Raw genomic sequence first — 26189 nt, forward strand, 5'->3', positions numbered from 1 at the left:
AAGCATTTAATGTTTATTTTAAAAGACACATTAAATTAAGACATGGAGGAGATGTTTCAAGGTCCCTTATGCTAATCTTGTATCCAGTCTTTCAGTGGTAGCCAATCAAGCAAATGACCCATCCTTCTGTTCCTGACAGTAAAGAACATCTTAATTATAGAGGGAGAGAATGAACTTTAGTTACAGAACACTGGAAAAAATAAATAGACAGAATGTGTTAAAGGTCAGAGCTCCTGTAGTTTGTCATTCCAAATTTATAACACTTCAATGAACCCAATCAGAGGATGAATTTAAAATAGAGTATCTGTTTGAGAGGGACATGATAGAGTACCATCTTTTCACGACATTAGAAACAAGTACAGCATGGCATCATTCAAAAAGCCTGGGGTTTGAGCCCAAAAAACCTTTGCCAATTTCTAGCTATATAACTTTAGGCAAATTACTTTAATATTTCTGAGGCACTTTCCTCACTGATAAAATAAAGGAAAGCAATCAATATAGACTTTATATGTCAAATGAAATAAAGTATGAGAAGAGATTGGTTCTAAAAATTAGAAAGCACTTAATAAATTATAGCTATTGTATTCGTTCCATTATTAACATCACCAGTGAACTCTATCTGGTATGGCAAGAAAATGAGTGTCTTCCTTAAGTTGATAGATTATACATCCGTTTGGGGGGGGGTTTGTTTGTTTTTTTTAATTTTCTCTTCCTTATGATTTTCTTCTTTTCTTTTTTTTATTATTATTATGTTAATCACCATACATTACATCATTAGTTTTTGATGTAGTGTTCCATGATTCATTGTTCATCCTTTTGTTTTATTCTCAAATTTGCCAGCTCCTTGTAATGTAAGAAATTAGCCTGCCTGGGGTGGGGGGGGCAGTACCAGATTGCTCCAACAAGTCTGACAAATCATTTCAGAACTCCACATATCCGCTGGTCCTTCTGGGACATTGTCATACCTCTACTGGTCTCTGTGTCAGCAGACACATCAGGGCTTCTTCCTTTGCAGCATCTGAGTATGTGCTCAGTTTTCCAAAACATATTCCAAGATAAATAGTAGTTGGTTTTAAAATTTAAAAGAAATTATTGCTGATGCCTGAGATCAAAGCCATTTGCAAGTACTGTTTTCTTGGTTCATAGACTCAAATATTCTTTTCATCTCTGATCCTGGATAGTTAAATACCCAACAATGCTGAATCCTGCTTTCTATTTACCATGGAAGGAGACCCCTCATGTCTCCTTTATCTTCTCCAGAGACTGGAACCAACCCCACCAGGACCTTAAGAGTGTGGAGTGCTCCTCTGGACCATCATGGCAGAAACACACTGCCCATGTCCTGACCAAGGATGTCATTTTTTTTAAAGATTTATTTATTTATTTTAGAGAAAGAGCTTGTGTGTCGTGGGTAGAGGCAAAGGCAGAGGGAGAGAGAGAATCCTCAGACTCCCTGTTGAGCATGGAGCCCAACACAGGCCCAATCCCAGGACCCCAAGATTATGATCTGAGCAGAAACCAAGAGTCAGCTGCCTAACCAACTGAGGCACCCAGGTGCCCCAAGGATGTCATTTTCAAATCCCACTCTTGACCTTCCTTTGATAAATGCACCTCCACCTGTGATCACAAAGTGCCTTCAGTAAAAAATCTCTCATAACAGCTGCAAAGTTCTTGAAGGTAGGGGAGATGCCTAACATTTGACTAAATAAAGTGGTTTTCTTGGAATAACATATATACTTAACTCCCACTAAAGAATGTTTATACCGTTCTCAAATATAGCAAAAGTCTTGAAGATTTGTCAGCTTCAAAAGCTTCTTCTGGCCCATATCCTCTTGCTAGCACATTCATTAAGAAATCCAGAGATATAAGTATCAATCCAGTTACAAATTTGTATTTCCAATGTGTTTGACTGTTAGTTTTGAAAACTCTTGCATTTCAGAGAAAAGGTACATTTTTGATCAAAAGATAATTTTAAGCATGTGAAGATTATATGGACATGTGTCGTTTGCGTGTGTCTATTTTGGATGGTCTGTTTCAGCCACACTTCTAAATCTAGCATCAGAGTATGTGTAGGACCAAGCGGAGCACTGAGGCTGACATAGGACCAGATGAAGAGACGCCAACCTGAGAAATGTTTGTCTCCCCACGTTGTCTGTGAAAAGTTTGAACAAGGCACTAATCCCCTCTGGCTGAACGAGCCCATCTTTAAAGCCCATCAGTGAGCTATAGTTGTTTGTTTTCCTTCAGTTAATTTATATAAAGCACATGGAGCCCTTCAAAATGAAAACCTTATTAAGCTTAAAATGGTGTTTAGAAAAAATAATGAGGGAAGAACCAGTAGCTATTCCTTTATATACATTTTTGAAACTCTATTTCCTCATTTAGGAGATTTATTGAAATAAAATTTATTGAGATAAAATTCACATACCATACTATTCACCTATTTAGAGTGTGCAATTCAGTGGTTTTGATATATTACATTATTTGTTTTAATTGGGATAAAAAATCTATAAAACTTAAAAATTGCCCCTTTTACCATTTTTATGTGTACAATTCGGTGGCACTCCCTACATCCACAATGTTGTACAACCGTCACCACTACTTTCAGAAATTTTATTTATCATCCCAAAGAGAAAACCTTCTCCGCCAGCCCCTGGTAACTTCTCACCTACTTCCTGTCTCTCTACATTTGCCTGCTCTTGCCTGTACCTCATCTACGTGGGTCGTATACAATATTTGTCATTTTATGCCTGGCTTATTTCACTCCGCACGTTCGCAGGGTTCATCCATGGTGTAACACTGATCAGAACTCCGTGGTATGTGTGTACCGCACTCTGTCGATACACTCATCTCTGATGGACACTTCAGGTGTCTCCATGTTTGACAATTATGAATAACGCTGCAGTGAAATTGGCATACAAGGATCTGCTCAAATCCCTGCTTTTAATTCTTTGGGGCATACTGTATACCTAAGAGTGTAATCACTGGGTTATATGGGAATTCTGCTTTGCTTTTTGAGGAACATTCTTACTTTTTTGAAAGTATGTACTCATGGGTTACTGCACTAAGCATCTTACATGCATTATCACATCTAGTTCTCATAACAAACGTGTTCATTCATTCTTAGCAACTGTTTTTTAAGGGTCTCCTGTATGCCAAGCACTGTTCTAGGCACTGGGGATTCTGTAGGGAACAAAACTAACAAAGTCCCGCCCTCTCATAGATTTTACATAATAGTAGATAATAGCAGTGACAGCAGACAACAAATAGATGTTAATACAATGCTGGGTAGAATAAATGATATTGAAGCAATGAAAACAATGCAGGGTGAGCAGGAGGAATATTGCAGGAGTGGTGGTAGTGGTGGGAGGCTGTCTGAGGTGGAGTTGAAAGGGAAGGCCTCTGTAAAGCTGATACTTGAGCAGAGACCTGAAAGAAGGGAGCACCTCCTCCAGAGATCTTGAGAGATCATTCTGGGGACTGGTAAGGGCAAATGCAAAGGCCCTGAGGCAAGCTCAGTCTCGGTGTGGTCTAAGGAGCACACAGATCCAGGTGGCTGTGGGGAGTGAGAAAGAGAGAGGAGGGGAAGTCCAGGTTTTATTATATTGTGATGGCAAGTCGTCGGAGACTTTGAGCAGGAGATGGACACAGTTGGTTATTCTGCCTATGCATAGGTGAAGAAGCTGAGACTTAGGGGTTCTGAGTGATTTTACCAAATTAGCTGGTGAGTAGCTCATCCAGATTTGCCCAGGGAGAGTCACTCCAGAGTGCCTGCTCCTCCCCACCAGGCTAGGGCATGTGTGGGACCCTCACGATACTCCTTGCTGGCTGTAGGTGCTTTACAGGAGTGTCCTGCAAGATGCATGTTCCCGTCACGAGGATCGGGTCAGGGCTCTCCATAAGCCAGGCTTGCCGGGCGCCTTGTTTGCAACCGCAGAGGTGTCTCGACTCTCTCCCATAGGCATGATGCACTCCCCCGGATTTGATGGGAGCGGCAGCCTCAGCTTGCAGATGCTGATGAACGCGGACAGCCTGTACACGGCAGCGCACTGCGCCCTGCTGCTCAACCTGAAGCTCTCCCACAGCGACTACTACCGCAAGCGGCCCACCCTGGCCCCAGGCGTGATGGTGAGCCTGTGGTCCCCGTTCGGACCCTCCAAGGACAGGTGGCTGCAGAGCCGTGCACCAGGGTCCTGGGACGAACGGCTCAGTGTGCTCTGTTCCCCACTAGTGTGGAGTGGGTGACGTCGGCAGGGCTGTGGAGGGTGGACGGGGATGCGGGGTGGTTTACATAGTGCGATGGGCCACACAGCTGCCCACCTCACTGCAGAGAGGCAAGGACCCAGTGCCTGCCAGTGGCCTAGTATTGTCACCCAGCGGCACTGTTAATCACACGTGTGTGAGCCACAGTACAAAACAGGTGATCAGAGTGTTCAAACATCAGAAGATGGGCAGGGAATGGTCCCCTTTACTGAAAATCAAGGCATGCTTTACACTCTTCATTGTCTTCCAGAATGTACTCAGATCTACTCGTAACCCACAGCCAAGCTTACTAGTTAGTTGTCAGTAATAGAGCACCTCGTGTAAGCTGCAGAATGAGAATGATGGTGATTATGCTGTGGTCGCTCCACGCTCTCCCCTAGTATCAGCTCGTGAGCCTCAGTCCATGGAGCTGCACGAGGGCATCAGCAATCGTTTGTTTGCCTGATAAATTATAAATTCCCAAGGGCAATTGGGAATCAAGTAGCTCTCGAGCCATGTAGGCTTTTTCAGCGAACACATTCCATCTCTGCTGCTCTTGGGGCAGCGAGAGGGAGCTCTTCTGTTCATATTTCTGCACTGTTTCTAATCCACCCCCCCCCCCCCCCACGTCCGAGAGGGAAGTATTCCTAATCCTTCTTCAGAGTTTATTAAAAAGATAGCAAAAGTAAAAGGAACTTCATAAAGTTTAGGACTTCTCCATCTTGGTTCCCCCTTCCCTTAACCACCCCCCTGCCCCCCTGCCGCAGCCCCGATCAATAAGGTTTTATTTTTCCTGGAAGCCTTGACTCGGGTAGGGGAGCTGTGAAGGGAAGAGGCAGCAGAGGAACGTGTTCATTTGCAAGGGATCCTATCTGGTCACCTTCTCATGTGATCCTCTCCGTAGAAAGAGTTTATGAAGCAGGTCCAGACCAGCGGGGTGCTGATGGTTTTCTCCCAGGCCTGGATTGAGGAGCTCTACCATCAGGTGCTCGACAGAAACATGCTTGGAGAAGCTGGCTACTGGGGCAGCCCGGAGGATAACAGCCTGCCCCTCATCACCATGCTGACCGGTCAGTGGCTCCTCACACAGCGACGTGGCACTCGGCGGGGGGGTGGGGTGGGGGGGGGGGGGGGGGGGGGGGGGCGGGGACACTCCAAAGCCCCTTTCAGAGAAGGCAGCCTTGAGACAACACCCACAGAGCCTCCCTGGCAATTGGTAACAGTTCCAGGGAAGTGTCATGAATTCACCTCATAGGAATGTTCTGTTTGTTTTTCACATGAGACCCTGGAGGGCTCACTGTGCCCCATTAGATACGGACTACTTAGCACCTGTGTCTGTCAGGGTAAAACTACAGGCCTCTCCTAGGAATATGAAGTACTTTCTGGGCATAAAGCCCAGAATTATTCCTGGAAACTCTCACGTGCTAATAGATAACCCTATATCATTTAGTGCTCCTGAATTTGCCAGAAATGTAAAATGCTTGATTTTAAACTTGGCTTTCTTCCCATCTCCTATCCTCATCAGAGGTCCTCTCTTCCCTTCCTGGCTATACAAGAATTTGAAATAATGCCAAGAGGTTGCTCAGCATCTTTGTCTTCAGTGTCCAGAGTTTTTAAAATCCTGTTTATTAGGAATTTTACATGTGACCATAGAGAGCTCTATGGGGTATGGTCATGAAGCAGTGTTTTTTTGTTCTTGTTCTAGTTTTTGGGGTGTGTGTGTGTGTGTGTGTGTGTGTGAGAGAGAGAGAGAGAGAGAGAGAGAGAAAGCAGTCATTCATGGCTTCTCATGGCTTAACTACAGTGTCAGGTAGGCCAGGGAGTGCTCAAGACCTTGGCCGTCAGTAAGCTTCATGTATTAGATCCAGGCTCGTCTTGTGTTTGATCTGAGTTCCCAGACTGGTTTCTCATCCAAGTTATCGTCTCATGGCCCCAGCTGACAGGCTATGTAGGGAAGAGCCCTAGGCCAGATACCTCCCCTGCCCTCGCTGTCCTTCCATATGTCCACGCCCAGCTCAGCATGGCTCTGCTCCAGGAAGGACATGTGAGCAGGAGCACAACTGGGCCAGGGCAGGACAGTCCAGGGAGAGGGCAGAATCTGTTGTCCAAAGGCTGTGTTATGTTACCTACAGCCAGTACTGTGGGGCTCTTACAAAGGTGGCAGAGTAGACTACTGGCAAGTAGAACCCAACAATGCGGGATTTGGGCTGAGGTGCTCTTTAGGAATCAGGCAGGGACTCAAGACACATAGTGAGGTCTGTTCACAGCATTGGTCATTGGCTGGCATTTGTAGTCTTGGTTCTAGAACTAGGATGCAACTGGGAGAAATAAGGCCAAGGTCCCTAACTGTAGGGATCAGGATCGCTGGACAGGTGACCAATTTTTATTTGATTAATCATGATAACTTTCACATCCATTTGAAATCTAACAGAAGAATGTCCTAGCAATGAAAGAAAACTGGACTATAAGAATAAAACAAGGGGCGCCTGGGTGGCTCAGACAGTTAAGCATCTGCCTTCGGCTCAGGTCATGATCCCGGGGTCCTGGGATGGAGTCCTGCCTCGGGCTCCCTGCTCAGCAGGAAGCCTGCTTCTCCCTCTCCCTCTGCCTGCTGCTCCCCCTGCTTATACTCTCTCTCTCTCTCTCTCTCTCTCTCTCTCCCCCTCTCTCTGTCAAATAAAAAATCCTTTAAAAAAAAGAATAAAACAAAAATTTAGCATTCTGATAAAAGATTGTTATGTTCTTGCTACGTAATAGGTCCAGTGGCTGTTTGTTTGGGAAAAAATGAATATTGTGGTGGCCATTTGTTTTTGACTGCAGTGTTCTAATCAGGGAAAACCTTGTCTTGTTCCTTGACAGACATTGATGGCTTAGAGAGCAGTGCGATTGGGGGCCAGCTGATGGCCTCGGCTGCCACCGAGTCTCCTTTCACCCAGGGCAGGAGAATTGATGACTCCACAGTGGCAGGTAATGACTTGGGTCTTGAGTTTATGAATATACATACATCACATATGTTACCAGCAATTAAGTCATTAAGTGACAGCTTTCTGTGCTGATGTAAATGAATTACCATCTTGTCCTGTCAGAAAAAGAGTGCCTGATGGAAGTCACTTCGCAACATCCAGCTGATGATGCAACATTCATTATTTATACACACAAAGTAAAATGCAATCCAATATCCATTAAATTACATTTCCGGTAGTAGAATCGCTTACAACTCAGTGTTGCTACTTGGATGGTCAGAAGATCGCATGCCATTCTCTGCCGGGTTGTTTCTTCCTCCGGAAAGTGATGCATGCCCCTTCATGTTCTAGGTGTGGCATTTGCTCGCTATATTCTGGTAGGCTGCTGGAAGAACCTGATCGATACTTTATCAACCCCGCTGACTGGCCGAATGGCGGGAAGCTCCAAAGGATTGGCCTTCATTCTGGGAGCTGAAGGCATCAAAGAGCAGAACCAAAAGGAACGTGACGCCATCTGCATGAGCCTCGATGGGCTGCGGAAAGCGGCGCGGCTGAGCTGTGCTCTAGGTACCGGGGGAGTGACGTCCCCTGACCTGTGGCCTGAGGGGCGTCCCTAGTGAGAAACAAGTCTTCTGGAAGGGCCCTGCTTGGTAAATGGTTAGAGAATAGACTCAGTGAGGGGTGATTGTTTGTTGTCTCTAAAGGAGTTGCGGCTAACTGCGCCTCAGCCCTTGCCCAGATGGCGGCGGCCTCCTGTGTCCAGGAAGAGAAAGAGGAGAAGGAAGTCCAAGAGCCTAGTGATGCCATAGCACAAGGTAACAGCTGAAGGTCCAGAATCCACCTGGTGCCTTATGTGCCGTCTGCACACACCCGCACACGTGATCAGACACCCACCCCCGTTCCCAGTGTGAGGCACAACATAGGTTTACCGCTGATCGCACAGTCCCAGGCTGGATCACAGTCTGGATCCCAGGCGTGGCTCTCTTTTACATGGCTGGCCCTGCAGAGCGCCTCCCATACATCCCTCTGGAGATGAGAGACATCCTGGCCCCCGGTGGCTAAAGGAAAGTGCTCTTGGCTGCTAACAGGAGTCCTGTGGGACCCCAGAGGCCCACCTGGCTGAGCTATTCATACCTCTTTTTTTTTTTTATCAGAAATAGGGAGATAATTTTATTTATTTATTTTTAATTTTTTGCCTTTAAATTTTTTATTGTTATGTTAATCCCCATACGTTACCTCATTAGTTTTTGATGTAGTGTTCCATGATTCATTGTTTGTGCATAACACCCAGTGCCCCACGCAGAACGTGCCCTCTTTAATACCCATCACCAGGCTAACCCATCCCCCCACCCCCCTCCCCTCTAGAACCCCCAGTTTGTCTTTCAGAGTCCATCATACTTCTGTCTTCATCTGGCCACTTGCTTTGGCACCTCACAGAGTACACATCTGAAGATCCCTCAGGTGATAGTGAGAAAAGGCCAGAATAGCCAGTTTTCTGAAGAGGGAGATCAAATGGAGGAAATCCCTGAGAGAAGCTTCAGAAAAAACTTTGTTCTTGTAAGAGAAAAACCTGAGCTTTGTGAACTCTGGAAAGAGTTGGTTTTTAACTTGTGAAGATCAGTTAGCCAACGAAGGGGTTGATGATCTAGTATATACACTTAATATGCACAACCATAAATTACATAAAAATCCCTACATTTAAAGTTCTTAAAAAATTATAAAACCAGAATTGATGTTCAAATGATGTACAAATAAAAAATAAAATCAGTATCACATCCATGAGACAAATGATGCTTTGCTAAAACTCAATTTGCCTCTTACAACAGGAATGTGGTTTGGCTTCCTCTGAAGTGAGTGTGCTGTGTTTCTAGGTTCTGGACCATCATTCACTTATCCCACCAGACCCATCTTCTGATGACTTGACACCTTTATTCATGGAGGATGTTGTCATTTGGCCTTGCCTTGGCATTTTGCAAAATTGACATATTAGGTTACCTTCTGCATCCTTTCTCATTAGTCATCTATAATTTAAAAAGTATTATTTGAAGATCACAAATCTAAACGTAAACTCAGGGAGTGAAACGATCTGATGATTTTCAGTTGTAAAGCAGTCATCATGTGCTCAGGGAATACCTACATATGTTTTAGATGATCATCATCATGAACATATGACATTAAATAAACCTCAGAGAACTCGCAGATTGCCAGGAATTCTGTCTTATCAGTGTGAGCACACAGGTGGAGGGAGTGCTCGGGCACAAACAGCTTTAGCTGGCGTTGGCACACGGAGCCCATCCTCACTGCTGTCACTGACTTAGAACCCACAGGTGGGTCTGGAAGACCTACACCTGCCAGCCGAGGATCCACCCAACTTGTGAAGCTGCCGAGCTGGGCTCACCAGTGTCCGTGGGGCCCGAGGGCTGGGTGGCTTGCACGCTGAACCCCAGGGACCTGCTATTGAGGAGCTTGCTGCCAGTGACACCGCGTGACATCTGCTGTTTCCCTTTTGCTCTTGCACGGCAGCCCTTCTGTCCCTTTCATCCCTTCTCTCTCCCTTTCTGGCTCCTTCTTGGACCATTACGTTAATGAATGTCTTTCTGGCACAGTGAAACTGAAAGTGGAGCAGAAACTGGAGCAGATCGGGAAGCTGCAGGGGGTCTGGCTGCACACCGCCCACGTCTTGTGCATGGATGCCATCCTCAGCGTAGGCCTGGAGATGGGAAGCCACAACCCAGACTGCTGGCCGCACGTGTTCAGGTGCGTGACAAGAGCCCCCAACCCCGATCAGTTACCGAGTTCACAGCACCTGCAGGACAGTAGCGGGGATAGCTCCCTAGTCCTTGCACGACTGAAACAAAAAGCATGTCTTCTGGGCATGGGCTTTGGGCGGACCTGGGACGGAGAAGCAGCACCCACGGTGCAGGCATGGGGCGGGCACCAGGCCGTTTCCTCGCCGCCTCCTCGGCACCCGCCCGATGCCTCGCACCGAGCTCAGTTCTGGAAGAGCAGAGTGGGGCGGTCAGGGGCAGGGCTCAGGCACCTGGATCTCGCCCAGGGCATCAGCCAGATCTAGGTTCAGTTTGATGCCCTCAAAGCAAATCCAGCTGTAAGTGTCTGTTGGGTTTCAAAGAAAGAGGCATGCAGATGATTCAAAGATTGAAAAACCTATCTTGGGAGGAACAGGCGAAAGAGCCAGTATGAATCAGCCTGGAGCAAAGTGGGTTTCAGCGTGGAGGCTGGTGTCCTGCTGGTCCTCATTGCTCTCACAGGCAAAACAGGAAAAAGAAAATGACTATAAGGAATCAAAAAAATGCCTGCTTAAAGAACACGAGAGCAGGTTATCTGGACGGTCTTTACTGGACCAACTGGGCTTCTTCGGGGACACCGGGCCTCTTACGAACCATCTTAGTCCCAGGGTCTGTTGGGCACAAACAATTTGGAAGTTGGCAGTTATACCCCACATTGTGATACTTCTCTGTGTTTGCTGTGGTTAGGGCACCCCCGCCCCCAGTGCTAGTTGTAGGAGCTGTTGAGGCCAGTCAGCACACGGCTGTGGCTAGAGGGCCTGCCAGCCACATGCACACTCAGGCTGGGATCGTCAAGAAGCGCTTCCTGAGTCCTCATCAGGGCATAATGTTCGTCACTGTTCTTTTACTAGGAACGAGAGAGAAGAAATGGTTAGAGAGAGGGGGAGAGGGCCCCTGGGGAAAAATCCCCTCAGGCATCCAAAGTCCAAATAAGCCAATAAGCTGGACAGGATGGAACTGGGTGAACAGGGCTTTTGTTACCCACCTTACTCCCAGCACAGAGGAAGACAGTCTGAGGATCCTTACCCCACTTCCAGGTCATCTAGTCCAAATCAAAAAATAATAATAATAATACGGATAGTGAAGGGGGAGAGAGAAGGGTGGCCCTGACAAGAAAGGAAATTGGAGGGGGCAGGGGGGTTCTGCAAAGCAGGCTGGGGTTTCTTTCCCTTACTGTGGGATTTACAGAGCTGGCCTGCTGAGCTACGAGGCCTAACAGCTGCTTGTCTGTGCCTGTGTCTAGGGTCTGTGAATACGTGGGCACGCTGGAGCACACGCATTTCAGCGACGGCGCCTCTCAGCCCCCTCTGACCATCAGCCAGCCCCAGAAGGCATCAGGGGGCTCCGGACTCCTTGGGGACCCAGAGTGCGAGGGCTCGGCCCCAGAGCAGAGCCTAGAGCCAGAGAGCTCCCTGAGCGCGGCCCCCGTCATCCAGCCGCTCTCCATCCAAGAGCTGGTCAGGGAAGGCAGCCGAGGCCGGGCCTCGGACTTCCGTGGGGGCAGCCTCATGACTGGGAGCAGCGCCGCCAAGGCCGTGCTCACACTGTCCACCCAAGCTGACAGGTAGGAGTGCACCATGGTCCCCACACCCCGGAGGTACTGCTCCCGCAGAGCACCAGTGTCTCTTGTCTCAGATCACTCCCAGGACCACTAGATGGGTTGGCCAGTCATTTACGCCTCTTTTTTATTTTTTTCAAATACACCTCTGTGTCCCGTCATGCCCCACACTTAGAATGAACTGCTGTCTGTTGACTAAGACCGGAGGCTCTGGAGGCAGACTCCCTGGGGCTGGCGCTCTGCACTTACCCTGTGACCTTGGGCAGGTTCACCTCCCTGGGCCCTGATTGCCTCACATCAGATAAGGCCATAAAGTCAGCCTCTCACAGGGTGGCCATGAGGTTAAATCAATTACTACACTTGAAGCACTTAGGACAGGGTTTGATAAATGATAAAAATCCATTATTTTTTTTAAAAAGATTTTATTTATTTGACAGAGAAAGCACATGCAGGGGGAGTGGCACGCAGAGGGAGAGGGAGAAGCAGGCTCCCCGCCGAGCGGGGACCCCTGATGAGGGACTCGATCCCAGGATGCTGGAGATCATGACCGGAACCGAAGGCAGACGCTTAACCATCCGAGCTACCCAGGCGCCACCAAAAATCCATTATTTTTATGATAGTTACTATCTATATTCCCACACCCAGAGTGTGATATATTCTTTAACCATTGTTAAGGTTAAACTCAACAATAACCCCAACCCCAAGTGGTGACACTTTCTGATGTTGAGGCTGCTGTTGGTCACCAGTCACATGTAGTCTCACCTCACTGCACTGTCCACGCTGGGTCATTGTGCCCTCAGCCCTGGTTCAGTGAAGTTTATACAGGGAGCCGACAGCCAGGGTGTGGGAAAGCAGAACACCACTCACGGGGGCTCAGAATACCTGAGTTCTTTCCTGGCTTTGACACTAACCAACTGCAAGGTCATGTCTGTATAAATAGTTATGCTGAGACTCAGTTTCTCCATCTACTAACTTAGTACAGTACTCTCTTCTCCCGGTGTATCCAACAAGGTGGCTGGGAGAGTGTTTGGCATCTGGAAAGTAGTATACAAGCGTCAGGTGGGACATAATGTTCATCGCTGTTCTTTTACTAAGAACGAGAGAGAAGAAACGGTTAATAGGACCCAGACACTAAGTGATATTAAAATTGGAACAAGAAAAAATCTTTGCTTCAATCATTTGTGAATGCTTAATCCACTAATTCCCATCTTATAAACCTGTACATCTCATATAACCTCTCAAAAGGGACTCCGTATTCAATTTCTGTTGGAGACCCTCTCCTTGCCCAGCATGTGACAGCCCACCGGGCTGCTTGCCCTTCTGGTGTGAGCACAGGTTTGGAGAGCAGGCAACAGATGACCCAAGAGTGGCGGAAGGCTGGCCATAGAAACCCACGTCGGATGCCAACCTTCTGAATTCCAGTGAGCCTCGGATCCTTCCCTAAGCCCTGCTACCTGTGCTCCCCTCTTCCTTCCCAGCTGCTTCTGCTAGAAATGTCTGCACCCAGTGGAGTAGGAAACAAAAGGAACTTGTGAGGTCCATTATGTTAGGGAGTGTTTGTTCTTTTAGCAGATACCTGAGTTCCCACCATGTCCAGGGCGCGGGGTGTATGAGTCAGAGGCAGTAATAAAGGTAGCCCCACCCCCAGGGGGCTTACAGGTTTGGGTGTACTTTGGTTTTGTATCCTTCTCAAGACCAAGCCCAGCATTAGACTCATCGATCGTAGCCCAGCAAAAGCCTTGATTCACTTAGTGGATTTTTTTATCATAAAGCTTATGAAACTAAAGCTAATTCTAAGGCTTCCATTCCCAGTGACTCAGTTTCAGGGGGGTGATGCTTTGCCAGTTTTCAACTTCTTGCCAAACATTTCATGAGTGCCGAGCATGGCTGAGCTAAGCCATGGGGAAACAAGGATTTTTTTTTTTTTTTAATGATCTGTACCCTTTAGATTAAAATCTCCTAGTTAGAGCAGACTTATACACAGTAAAAATAGAGAAGTATAATGTGCATTTCTTTACAGTGTTTACACATTTATATTACTCACAGTAAATGAAATTACCATCATCATTCTACCACAAAGACTTCACAGAATTGTTCCCAAGTAACCAATCTATTTGTTTCATGCAGGCTCTTTGAAGATGCTACGGACAAGTTGAACCTGATGGCTTTGGGAGGGTTCCTTTACCAGCTGAAGAAAGCGTCGCAGTCCCAGCTCTTCCATTCTGTCACGGATACAGTGGATTACTCCCTGGCAATGCCAGGTAATTCCTTCCCCGAAGAGACCGTGCCGCCAGATCAGCAGGAGGTGGCCCAGATCTCTGAAAGCAGCGGCCTACCTGAAGACTTGAATCCACATCCCCGTCCCACACGGTCACCCTGGCTAAGGTCTAGCGCAGCTTTGTCACCAGTTTTCAGGCATGCTGGGGACTGTGTGAGCGGAAATGCTGTGGCCACTGCTGCACCTGTCCCCACCGGAGCTGTGCCGGCTGGTTCTGCCAAGCTCTGGGCTTGAGACAGAGAAAATCATGTGGCTGCTCAGGGTGCAGGTAGCGTCCCATGAGGATGGGACCCCATCTCCGTGTCATGAGCCACGTCTCTTGCTTCTTTCAGTTCAGCCGCTTGCAGAAGCAGCTCCTGTTTCCACCCAGGGCTGGTGGGAGAGAAGAGTGGAAGGGGGAGAAGCCTCCTGCTACTCTTAGAAAAACTGCTATCGAGGCATATCCCTAATGATAGGTCAGTGTCACCGTCTCCACTGATGAGGACCACGAAGGGAGCCGTATCGTAAGGAGCTGCCCAAGGGTCCCAGACGGGTGGCAGGCTGCTCACAGCGGTCCATCCATAGCCAAGGTTGTCGTGCCAAAACAGTGAGCCTCTGTCCCGATGGGTCTGGGCAGAGCCACGGAGCTACGTGCTGGGGACGCACGGTGCTGGCAGGTTGGATTGTACAGCCTCTTGTGGTCCCATCTTTAGGGATCTGAAGTTCTCAGTGTATATATTTGGCCTTTGGATCCTTACTGCAGATTCTGATTTGAGAAGCACCGTCCCTTCCCTGCTGGTTTTTAATAGACTTTAAAAGCTTAGCTATATAAAGCCAACCTCCCAGACCCATCGGACTTCCAGGGCATCCCTGGACCTAGGGGCCACCTTCAAAGTGTTTGGGGTTGGAGAAACCAGCAAGCTCTCAGCTTACAAAAAAGCGAGGAGCAGAGTCAGGAAGAGGCAGCAGACCTAGGAGGAGGCGGAGGGGGCATTTGCCTTTGGAATGAATCAGACAGGAGTTAAAATGCTGCCTCCGCCATTCACCTGCTACACTGTCTTAGGTGAGTCAGTTTACCTTTCTGGCATTTAATTTTCTAATCTGTAAAATGGCAGCAATCACATTTGTTTAAGGTTTAATTTAAAAACTAAAGTGATTAAAGACACACCAACACAGCATTTGATGCAGAATAAACATCCAGTAAATGTCAGTGACTATTATTACTGTCATTTTGAAGTTTATTTGATATGGCAAGACTAATTAGAAAGGAGCCTTCTGACTGGAAGAGCATGATAATGATCAGCATTTTGTGGGCAAACTAGGAGAAACAGTAGGACCTGAGCAAGAAGAAAGTGATGGGAAGGGAGAAGACCAAGGGCACAGGGCAAAGAAGGAGCAAATGACCCGAGGAGGCAAGGAGCACGCTGAGGCAAGACAGAGCAGGTTCAAAAAGCATGTTACTGGGCCGGAAGGGGCCTGACCTGCTTGGCAAGCTCTTCGGAGGTGCCATTAAGGATTGGCAAAGTGGATGGCGAGTGACAACAGCAACGTTAATGGCTAACAGTGGGGGGCGTTTAGTATGTGCCAGGCCCTGTGATAGGCCACTTTGTATCTGCATATTTCATCCTTAAAGTAACGTTAAGAGGTAAGTGCTGTTAGCCCTACTTTGACGACGAGAAACGTGGCTTAGAGAGAGAAATCTCTGGTCCAGCATAACCAGCTGCTGAACGGTGCAGCCAGGAGTTGAGCCCAGGCAGTCCGGCTCCCCACCCCTCCTACTTAACCACCATGCCGTTCCCCCTTACCCACGAGCAGTGCTCACACTTGTCGTGGCAGGCTCTGGGGGTATGGCGGCCGATAGGAGAGGTGTTGAGTGAACCGCCTCGTCTCTCTTGAATCCAGGGTCCTCTCCTCCCTCAGTTGCCCTGCATTGACTAATCCTACCACCCTGAGTATTTTTCATCCCCTTTGATTTTCATCCTCCTCCTCTGCTTGAACAGGTCAAACTATTCCTGTGTTTGGGCTTCATGGCTTTTGTGGTCTTGCCTTCTTCCAGGAGAGGTTAAATCCACCCAAGACCGAAAAAGCGCCCTCCACCTATTCCGCCTCGGGGATGCCATGCTGAGGATCGTGCGGAGCAAGTCGCGGCCACTGCTCCACGTGATGCGCTGCTGGAGCCTTGTGGCCCCACACCTGGTGGAGGTGAGCCCCTGAGAGCAGGAAGCGAAGCTCAGGGAGGTCCTGCAGCAGAGCCAGCACAGGGCTTTCGAGGCGGTGCGTGGGCGAAGAGCAAGGCTAAGGTTCCCATCACCTGGGCACAAACATCATAGGTCACTGATGGCACATCATGGCGTCTAGAGAATCACCCCCAAAGGGCAGTCCCACCCTGGTGTCACCCTGACCCTCTTTCTTTACATTCTCATGACTTGGCTAGGTACCTCCCACAGCCTGCTTTCTGTTTATGCTTTACTTTCAGCCTGAGGCTGGAGTTTCACTTTTATACATGATTATAACAATGCCTTTTGTTCCTGCCAGTCTTTCTTTTCTGATAGCTAAATGTACTCTGGGAAGTACTCTGTAATTAGGCAAACCATACGCCCTCGTTTTCCCAACAAAATTAATACAGGACCCCTTTCACTCTCATACAAAGTGGTGTATGTGATAAATTATATCCCATGAACCAAGCACTTCAGTGCATGACGACTGGCTACTTCTCAGTTGATGGGAAAATTGTTGCCTTGTTTTTCAGTGATAGTGATGCTTACTACTTCTTTAGCATTAATCTGGTAGAGCTACTTCATCAAATAAAGACTTGTGGAACTAGTTCACTAAACTGAGAACATTCTAGTAAAGAAAAGGTAGAAAATAACAAACTTGGTCATGGAAAAACCGTGTGTATCAGTTATCTGTTACGCTATAATCAACCACCCCCAAAATCTGGCAACATAAAACAACAACCATTTATTTAGCTCCTGATTCTGTGGGTCAGAAATCTGAGCTGGGTTGAACCAGGCTTGGCTGAGCTCAGCTTGCCTCACTTGTGCACCTGGGGTCAGCTGGTTCATGACAGCCTTGATTAGGAGGGCTGGACACAGGGGCCTCTCCCCATGGTCTCTCCCCCTTCAGCAGACTAGCTCTGGCTCATTCACATGGAATTCTTAGGGTTTCCAAGGAAAGCAAGAGGGCAAACCCCAAATCAGAGCTACTTTCCAGTTCTCTACTGATACAATGTTTGGTATTATTCCATTGTCCAAAGCAGATCACACATCCAAGCCCAGCGTCAGTGTGAGAGAGGGCTCCTCAAGGGCATGCATACAAAGATGTGAGCCAATTAGATCATCTCTGGGGCAACTGGCCCACTTCCTTGAGGGACAGGTGACACATCTGATCATATTCAGAACATGGCTAAAATGAGACCATAGGCAGGTCCCAGACTAGGTTCCGGTGTCTTTATAGTCCATGTGTTCTTTACCACCCAAGAAAACTGTCATGTTACAAGAAAAAAAAGAAAAGAAAAGAAAAGAAATTACTAGAAACTCTTATTTTTCCAGAAATATTAAAGTGAAACTGGAGTTGTGTGTGATCTTTGGTTAAATTATTAAAAATTCAACTTTAGTGTGCTGTTCATCTATACTTATCCCTTGGAGATTTTTTTTAATTAAAATTTTTTTTTTTACTTCAACGGAATTGCTGCTTCTACCTCCCCACACGAAATGGGTTAGGAACTTAAGAGACCGTTTTCTTACTTGTGTAAAGTCCTGATGGTGTTCTACTCTCCCCTGAATTTTGCAGGCTGCCTGCCATAAGGAAAGGCATGTGTCTCAGAAGGCCGTTTCCTTCATCCATGATATACTGACAGAGGTTCTCACTGACTGGAATGAGCCGCCTCATTTTCACTTTAATGAAGCACTTTTCCGACCTTTTGAGCGTATCATGCAGCTGGAGTTGTGTGATGAGGATGTCCAAGACCAGGTCAGTGTGCCGTGGGAGTCAGCATCACCAACGTCTCAGGCAGCCCTTCCTTAGTGCCCTGGCCAGTGCTGCCTTATGGCCTTTGCATATTTCGTCTTTCCAGTCATCCTTTCGGAATCCGTGACCAGAGGGTTAAGCAATTTAGCTGATACATGGTTAATGATTAGTGGAACTGGGGTTTGAACCTAGGCAATCTAGCTGTACCAGTCTATACTTAGACATACCTAGCCTAGACTCTTAATCACTACATTACCCTCTGCCGGGAGACAGATGGTAAGGAAACTAACTGTCCACTTCTTCTCCAGCATGATGGTGGGCTACGAACACAGATAGATCCTCCTCTCTCTCTCTCTAGAATCTACCAAAAAGGTTGAATAAAGGTTTAAAAATTCCTGGCGAGAAAGGTAATACTAAGATGTCCAAAACTAAGTAACAATGGGAAGCCAGAGCACTAAGTAGAGTCCTAAGCCTGGTTTTGCCGTGAGGGTATTTGCCATCAGGTGAAGCAGAGTCCTGCTTATCACATTCTTGAGGCCACAGGAACAGGAGATAAATCTCAAGGCAGACCGTGTAAGACTGGTGTTCACTCAGGCCAAAGTTGAATTAGAAATGAACCCAATACCACCCTCCTGAGGATAGTAGCAGCCTCTCTCGAACATCGGCTCTTGGTAGAGGTAAACAAACAAACAAACAAAACTCTACAGGATTTAAAATTACAAGCTAGCCCTTCTAGCAGGTCAGCTTATGAAATTACACCACCGTGGTAGTCTAAGAAGCTTTGTACAGGTATGGTACAAAAAAACCAACAGAAATTCCCCCAGAGGAACTCATTTCAACTCGAGCCATATAAGAATCCCACTAATAAAGTTCCCAGATATGTGAGTTCACAGTATTTCCAAAATATTACAAAACACACAGGGAAACAAGGCAATAGTCAGAGTAAGCTGCTGAAACAACAGATGGCACAGTCAGGACTGAAGAGAATTGAAGTGTTGGTATCCTTCCCGCAAAATATTAAATAGGAATGTCATATTTTAATGAAACAAAAGAAAGCAATGAAAATATGAGTTAATGCCTAAAGACTAAGTTGGAGGATTTCAATCATAGTGAACTAAGTAGTTCAGATCAGCTTTCCACAGGAAACAACCAGGAAAAGTTGGATTAAAAAAATATTTTTAATCACTGGAAGGTATTGGAACACAAGGCAGTGAGTAACTATGAGGCCAATATCTGGGAGAAAGAGAATAGCCAGAGGCTGTGCCTGGTGTTGGAGGCTACTTTTCCTAAAAATGGAATCAACTAATTTCAGAAAAGGAAGTTGGAATATTGAGAAACTAACCAAACCAATCTGGGGCCCACCAAGTCTGGTAACTTCCTGACACCTTGGTACAGAGCCATGACGAGAAAGGGGCATATTAGGAGGCAGAGCGAAACTTAAACTAGTCATAACAGGAAATAATCCCCAACTTCAAATCATCCCAATCTCTACCATGAGATTAGACAACTTGCTAGTTCTAGTGCCTGCCATAGCACAAAACGGCCCTCTGGCAGAGGGTGACATCATCCCGAGGATTCGGATTATTTCTTGATTTACATGTGTGCTGTCTACATACAATCAAAAGTAATCAGACTCATTAGGAAATAACATGTCACTGACAACAAAAAGAAAAACAATAAAAATAGGCACACACACACACACACACACACACACATATGCACATGCTCAGCGAGGGATCCAGAGTTATCAGAGACAGACTGTAAAATAACTGTGCTTAAATGTGTTCAGAAAGATTTAGAACAGAAGGGATTTGGGCTATGGTGGCATGAAAAAGTTAATGAAGCTTCCTCACAAAAATCAAGTATTAAAGAGGACAAATTTGTCAAAAGCAACAGTTTCAGGTTTCTGAAAATTGACCAAGGACAGACAACAAATTGAGTAGCATTCATGCTTAGAAATACTTCTTGCTAGAACTTTGGTTAAGAACAGTGGAAGTCTTAACACCCAGCATAACACCCTCCAGTTCCATCCACGTCATTGCAAATGGCAAGATCTCATTCCTTTTGATGGCTGCATAATATTCCATTGTTATGCTGAGTGAAATAAGTCAATCAGAGAAAGACATGTATCATATGACCTCACTGATATGAGGAATTCTTAATCTCAGGAAACAAACTGAGGGTTGCTGGAGTGGTGGGGGGATGGGAGGGATGGAGTGGCTGGGTGATAGACATTGGGGAGGGTATGTGCTATGGTGAGCGCTGTGAATTGTGCAAGACTGTTGAATCACAGATCTGGACCTCTGAAACAAATAATGCAATATATGTTAAGGAAAAAAAAGGATAGCAGGAGGGGAAGAAAGAAGGGGGGAATTGGAGGGGGAGACGAACCATGAGAGACGATGGACTCTGAAAAACAAACTGAGGGTTCTAGAGGGGAGGGGGGTGGGGGGATGGATTAGCCTGGTGATGGGTATTAAAGGGGGCACGTACTGCATGGAGCACTGGGTGTCATACACAAACAATGAATCATGGAACACTACATCAAGAACTAATGATGTAATGTAGGGTGATTAACATAACAATAAAATTTAAAGTTAAAAAAAAAAAGAACAGTGGAAGTCTGTGACTTGCCCAAGACTGTCCCATCACCTTTACTATCAAGCTATTGGCAAGAACAGTGTGGAGCTAAGTTGGAAAATCAGCAGCTTTTCTACTATACGGGACAGATTTGACTTAAAGAAGACTTAGAGGGGCGCCTGGGTGGCTCAGTTGGTCAAGCATCTGCCTTCAGCTCAGGTCATGATCCTGGGGTCCTGGGATCGAGCCCCACATCAGGCTCCCTGCTCAGCGGGAAGTCCGGTTCTCCCTCTCCCACTCCCCCTGCTTGTGTCCCCTCTCTCGTTGTGTCTCTCTCTGTCGAATAAATAAATAAAATCTTAAAAAAAAAAAAAGATTGGAGAGGATTGTTTGAACAGAAATAAAGCCTTAGAGACCTGTGATAAAATGTCAAGCTTACGTGTAATGGGAGTTTAGACAAAGATGAGAAACAGAAAGAATCAGAAAATATATTTAGAAAAATAATGGAACCCCAATTAGCATCAAAACAAAAATAGCCACAGTAGATGCATTATATAGTCAAACTGCTCAAAGACAAAAACGAAACCTCCAGAGCATCAAGAGAGAAACAGTTCATTACTACAATAGGATTAATTGCTGCTTTTCCAGATAGAATGAAGGCCAGAAGGCAATGCAATGACATATTGAAAGTGAATAATTTAGAATAATTTAACTACCCTTCAAAAATGAAGATGAAGTAAAAGCATTCTCAGATAAACAAAAATCAGTAGAATTTCTTGCCAACAGACCTATCCTATAAGAAGTACTAAAGGAATTCCTTCAGACTAAAAGGAGATGAAACAACAGAGTAAGTCAGTTTCACAAGAAGAAATGGTGTCTGGGTAAATATAAAAAGATTGTGTATTTTTTTTCCCTTTTTATTTTAAAAAAACAGTGTTTAAAGCACTAACTCTAACACTGTGTTTTTGGATTTATTAAATATAAAGATATAAGTAACCATAGCAGAAAGAAGGGGGAGAAAATGAAACTATTTAGAAGCAAAGTTGCCATATTTTGCTAGAATTAAATCATTATTAACTTGAATATTGTGAGAAATCAAAGATACATATTATAATCCCTAGGGCAAATTCCATGAGAATAACACATAAAATAAATTAAAAAGAGACAAAGGAATTAAAATGATACACTAAAAATATGTTTAACACAAAAGAAGGCAGTAAAGGAGGAACAGAGAAACAAAAAAACCACATTATATGTGGAAAACAAATAGTAAAATGACAGATGTAAATAAGACCATATTAATAGTATTAAATATGTATTTGTGAAAAGATGCTCCACATCTTTAGTCATTAAGGAAGTGCAAATCAAAACCACAATGAGATATCGCTTCAGACCAACCAGGATAACTTCAATAAAAAAAGATAAGTTTTGACGAGGATGTGGAGAAGTTGGAATTTCCCTATGCTACTGACAGGAAGGTTAAATGCACTGCCATGGAAAATAGTCTGGCAGTTCCTCAAAAGGTACATACCCAAGAAAAAGGAAAACATATATGCATACAAATCTAGACACAAACACTCAGAGCAGCATTATTCATAACAGCTAGAATGTTGGAAACAACCTAAATTCCATCTGCTGATAAATGGATAAATGTGGTATTTCCACACAATAAAATATTATTCAGCAATAAAAATCAGTACTGATTTGTGCTACAATATGAATGAACCTTGGAAACATTGCACTAAATGAAAAAAGCCAGCCACAGTTTATAGGATTTCATTTATGTAAAATGTCCATAATAAGCAAATCTATAGAGAGAAAAAGTAAGTTAGTGATTGCCTAGGGCAGAGAGTAGGGTTGTGTGGAGGGAATGACTGCTAGCACATGCTGGCTTTGGGAGCACAGGCAGGTCATGAAACTGTTCTAAAATTAGATTAGTGATGGTTGCATAACTCTCTGAATATGCTAAAAAAAACAACAAATTGTACAGTATAAATGGGTAAATCTTATTGTATGGGATTTATATCTCAAAGATGTTAAACATGAATTGACTAAACTATCAGAAAGCAGAATTGTAAGGGTGGCTGTAACAATAAGATATTACAATATGCAGTCTACAAGAGACAGATTTTACATTCAAAGGCACAAAGAGATTGAAAGTAAAAGTACTGAGAATGATATACTGTGCAAACAGTAACCACAAAAGAGCTAGGGAGGCCGTATTAACATCAGGCAAAATGGACACCAATATGGTAAATATTACTAGAAATCATCTTTGAGCCCTTGGGTTAGACAAAGATTTCTTAGGAATGACACAAACATGATCCATAAAAAGAGAAATTGATGAATTAGGCTTCATCAGAATTAAAAACTTGTTCTTCAAAAGGCACCATTAAAAAAATAAAAAGACAAAGTCAAAGTTGTAAAAAAAATATAAATCATGTATCTGAGGAAAGACTTGAACCTAGAATGTGTAAAGAACTCCAACAACTCATTAATAAAAAGACAATAATGAGGGGCTCCTGGGTGGCGCAGTCAGTTAAGCATCCAACTCTTGGTTTTGGCTCAGGTCATGATCTTGAGGTCCTGAGATTGAGCCCCATGTTGGACTCCACGCTCAGCGTGGAGTCTGCTTGAGATTCTCTCCCTCTCCTTATGCCCCTCCCCACCTACGCTCACATTCTCTCTCTCTAAAATAGATAAATCTTTCTTTTAAAAAAGACAATAATGAGAAGACAAAAACCAAGTTTTTAAAAAACAGCAAAACATTTGCAGATGGCAAATCACGTGAAAAGTTGCTCAACAACATTAGTCATTAGCAAAATGCAAATTAATGCGATATGGCTACTTATTTAGAAGGTTTTTGAGTGGGTTTGGCTGAACTCTGGTTTTTTTTTTTTTCACTGAAATTAACCCAGAAATAGGAAGCAGAGAAGTATATCACCCTTCCCAGAAATTTTCCTGCTTCTTTTTAGGAAGAGGTTTTAAGTGCCATCTCCTCTGCCTCTGCCAGGTTGTCACATCCATTGGCGAGCTAGTTGAAGTTTGTTCCACGCAAATCCAGTCAGGATGGAGGCCCTTGTTCAGTGCGCTGGAAACTGTGCACAGTGGGAACAAGTCTGAGGTGAAGGAGTATCTGGTTGGTGATTATTCCATGGGTAAGAACGTGTGTTGATTTTATATCCTGAAACTTCACTGAATGCATTTATTCGTTATAAAGTTTTGGGTGATGTCTTTAGATTTTCTAAGTAAAATAGATCATGTGATCTACAAAGAAGCAATTTTACTCCTTCTTTTCTGATTTGGATGTGTTTTATTTTATTTTTTTTTCCCTGCCTAGTTGCTCTGGGGAGTATTTCCAGTACTATGTTAAAGATGGGTGGTGAGAGGGAAGAATGTGTAGATGATTTTTGTCATAAAGTATGAGTTCTTGATGCCAATTTTCATGCTATCAGAAGAAACTGAACAACAGGGAAGGCTATTATTCAGCCATGTTTTCTTGGCGGGAAATGATCTGGTGTAGCAGAGACACACATTCTGAGTTCTCCTGGCGGACCGAGAACCCTGAGCGTTATCAGGCCCCGCTCTTACTGACAGATTAGACAAAATGCTGACACTTCTGTTGTTTCAGTTATACGTATCTGTGTTGAGTTAATACCTAAAGCCACAAAGGAAAACATTATTGGCTTATGCATAAGAAGCAGAAAAGCATCATAACACAGTTGAACCCCAGTTAGGAAAATTGGGGTTAGCTGGAAATGAATGGGGACCCATAAAGCATGTCCAGAGACCCACCAGGGAACTCACAGGACCCAGCATACAGGTATGCTAAGTCTTATTGCATGGTTCACCACTAAGATTATCATGGCAACATAGTAAGGACAAGTCAGATTCTAAGGGCAGAAGACACAGAATCAGGGCTAATCCCTGTGCAGGCTTCCATGTGCTCTCAGCCTCCCCTGAGGGTCCCACAGAGCATACTCGGATCCAGGAGTGAAAAATGCAGCAACATGAGTATGATGTTTCTCCCCAGCAAAGCCCATTGGAGACCCAACTAAGAGCCGGCCACGTAGGTATCCTCTGCCTAGCACCTACCAAAATCTCAGACTCCCCAAAGGAAAGCACGTGTTCAGAATACCCCATGTTGTTTGCATAACCTAGGCACAGTGAATCACTCTTCATCAGTTAACTGTTGCCTGGGAATATTCTGAGAGCCAAGTTCCCAGATGTCGGCCAAGGGCTGATCTCTTAAGCAGGCCTTTCTAAGGCAATCTCGAGCCTGTTAACTCTCTTCTGCACAGTTATGAAGCAATTAGTATATGCCATCAGGGCTTATCTAAACCTTCCCTTCCCTATAATTATGTGTTCAGAATCCCAGAGGCCTGCATGTTTCAATACCCTGGAGACCCATCCATTACCGCAGCGCTGCATTCAGCGGGCTTTGCCCTCATCTCTCTCTGGAGCTCTTTTCGCGTTTGTAACCTTCCTGCACCTCCCCCTTCAGGCAAAGCTGAGGACAGCATTGCAGCCCCGCCCCCGTCCCGTCAAAAGGCCAGGGATTTCCTCCAGTAGTAGGTCTTTTCCCAAAACCCCATGGAAGGTGCTGGGAGTATGGGCAACCTGAAGGGTAGAGACTTGATGTTCTTAAAATTCTACAACCTTCCTCCCTTAGGAAAAGGCCAGGCTCCAGTGTTTGATGTATTTGAAGCGTTTCTCAATACCGACAACATCCAGGTCTTTGCTAATGCAGCCACAAGTTACATCATGTGCCTTATGAAGTTTGTCAAAGGACTGGGTGAGTGGAGTCTTCTTTTCATCCCTCGTGACAGCTGGGGGCCCTCTCCTGGATGACTTTGTGTGGAAAGCCCTGGAGACAGGCCCATTGCCCGCCTGGAGCAAGGAAGCCAGTCACCCGGGCTTTAAGCAGATGGCAGTGTGTGTTGTGTATTCAGAAGCAGAAAGCTTACTGTAAAAGCAGCTTGGATTCTGTCCAGGGTTGCTATTTTTCATCATGTGCCTGGAATACTCTTGTAATGTAGCATATTTTCAATCTATATGTTACTTTACTCCAACTTCATTTTGAATCTTAAAATATTCAGCATTATTTTCGATAATCGCCCCTATGCAGGAGCCGCTGTAGTCGGTGTCACATAATTAGCAGCCTGAGCTGGAGTTTCCCGCTCCTCCTAAACAAAAATTAAGGATGCCTCCCCCTGGGCCTTATTAGTCGTAACATTTCTTTGGAGGGTAAAAGTCCCCCTTCTTCGAGGCCTTGTGTGTTTCACAGACTACCAAGCTGATTTTCCACTTAATTTAGCAATGCTTGAACAAAGTAGAGTCTTGCTATACAACACGACCTGCTGTAGCAGATTTTTTACAGAGCACAAGTTTATCTGGGGTGAAATGGAAGGGAGGGCAGTTAGTGAAACCAAAAATTTTAGAAGCCACTTCAGTCTTAAAGTTTTGAGAACCTCACCATGGTGTGCTCTTAGACCCTGAGGCTAAGAACAATTGGAAGAAGGACAATGTATGGTTCATAATTTTTTTTTAATTTTTGCTAAATAATCAACAGTTCCTTTGCAGAAAATGACCGGACACAAAGAAGCTAGGTGACGTCATTCACGTTCCCGCAAGTTTCAGGATAGAGGCAACAAGTCTGATCTGTACACCATGGTTGTTCTAGTCTATCACTTATTCCGTGTGCCCCGTTCTGCTGTCATGTACACCCCGGGAAACGGAGGGCTGAGCAGAAGGACAGCCATGGCCACTTGCTAACCAGTTTTACAAACTCGGCTTCGGAGGAAGATTTCTTG

At 45.2% G+C, this 26189-nt stretch overlaps 1 protein-coding gene across 7 annotated transcripts in view; it reads left to right on the forward strand.

The window, feature by feature from the left end:
- Positions 1–26189, forward strand: part of ARFGEF3 (ARFGEF family member 3) — a 178956-nt gene that overhangs the window by 112487 nt on the left and 40280 nt on the right. For all 7 annotated transcript variants that reach the window (XM_073893993.1, XM_073893994.1, XM_025865994.2 and 4 more), the window contains 12 exons: positions 3962–4128; positions 5147–5312; positions 7102–7209; positions 7557–7772; positions 7910–8020; positions 9812–9962; positions 11256–11576; positions 13698–13831; positions 15884–16029; positions 17620–17799; positions 23390–23534; positions 25049–25171. In XM_073893993.1, the coding sequence (XP_073750094.1) occupies positions 3962–4128; positions 5147–5312; positions 7102–7209; positions 7557–7772; positions 7910–8020; positions 9812–9962; positions 11256–11576; positions 13698–13831; positions 15884–16029; positions 17620–17799; positions 23390–23534; positions 25049–25171 (1968 nt within the window). The remainder of the gene's footprint in view (positions 1–3961; positions 4129–5146; positions 5313–7101; positions 7210–7556; positions 7773–7909; positions 8021–9811; positions 9963–11255; positions 11577–13697; positions 13832–15883; positions 16030–17619; positions 17800–23389; positions 23535–25048; positions 25172–26189) is intronic.

The sequence above is a fragment of the Callorhinus ursinus genome, unplaced genomic scaffold (genome assembly GCF_003265705.2).
Source record: "Callorhinus ursinus isolate GAN/ISIS: 27379988/994484 unplaced genomic scaffold, GSC_fseal_2.0 scaffold6, whole genome shotgun sequence".
Taxonomy (NCBI): domain Eukaryota; kingdom Metazoa; phylum Chordata; class Mammalia; order Carnivora; family Otariidae; genus Callorhinus; species Callorhinus ursinus.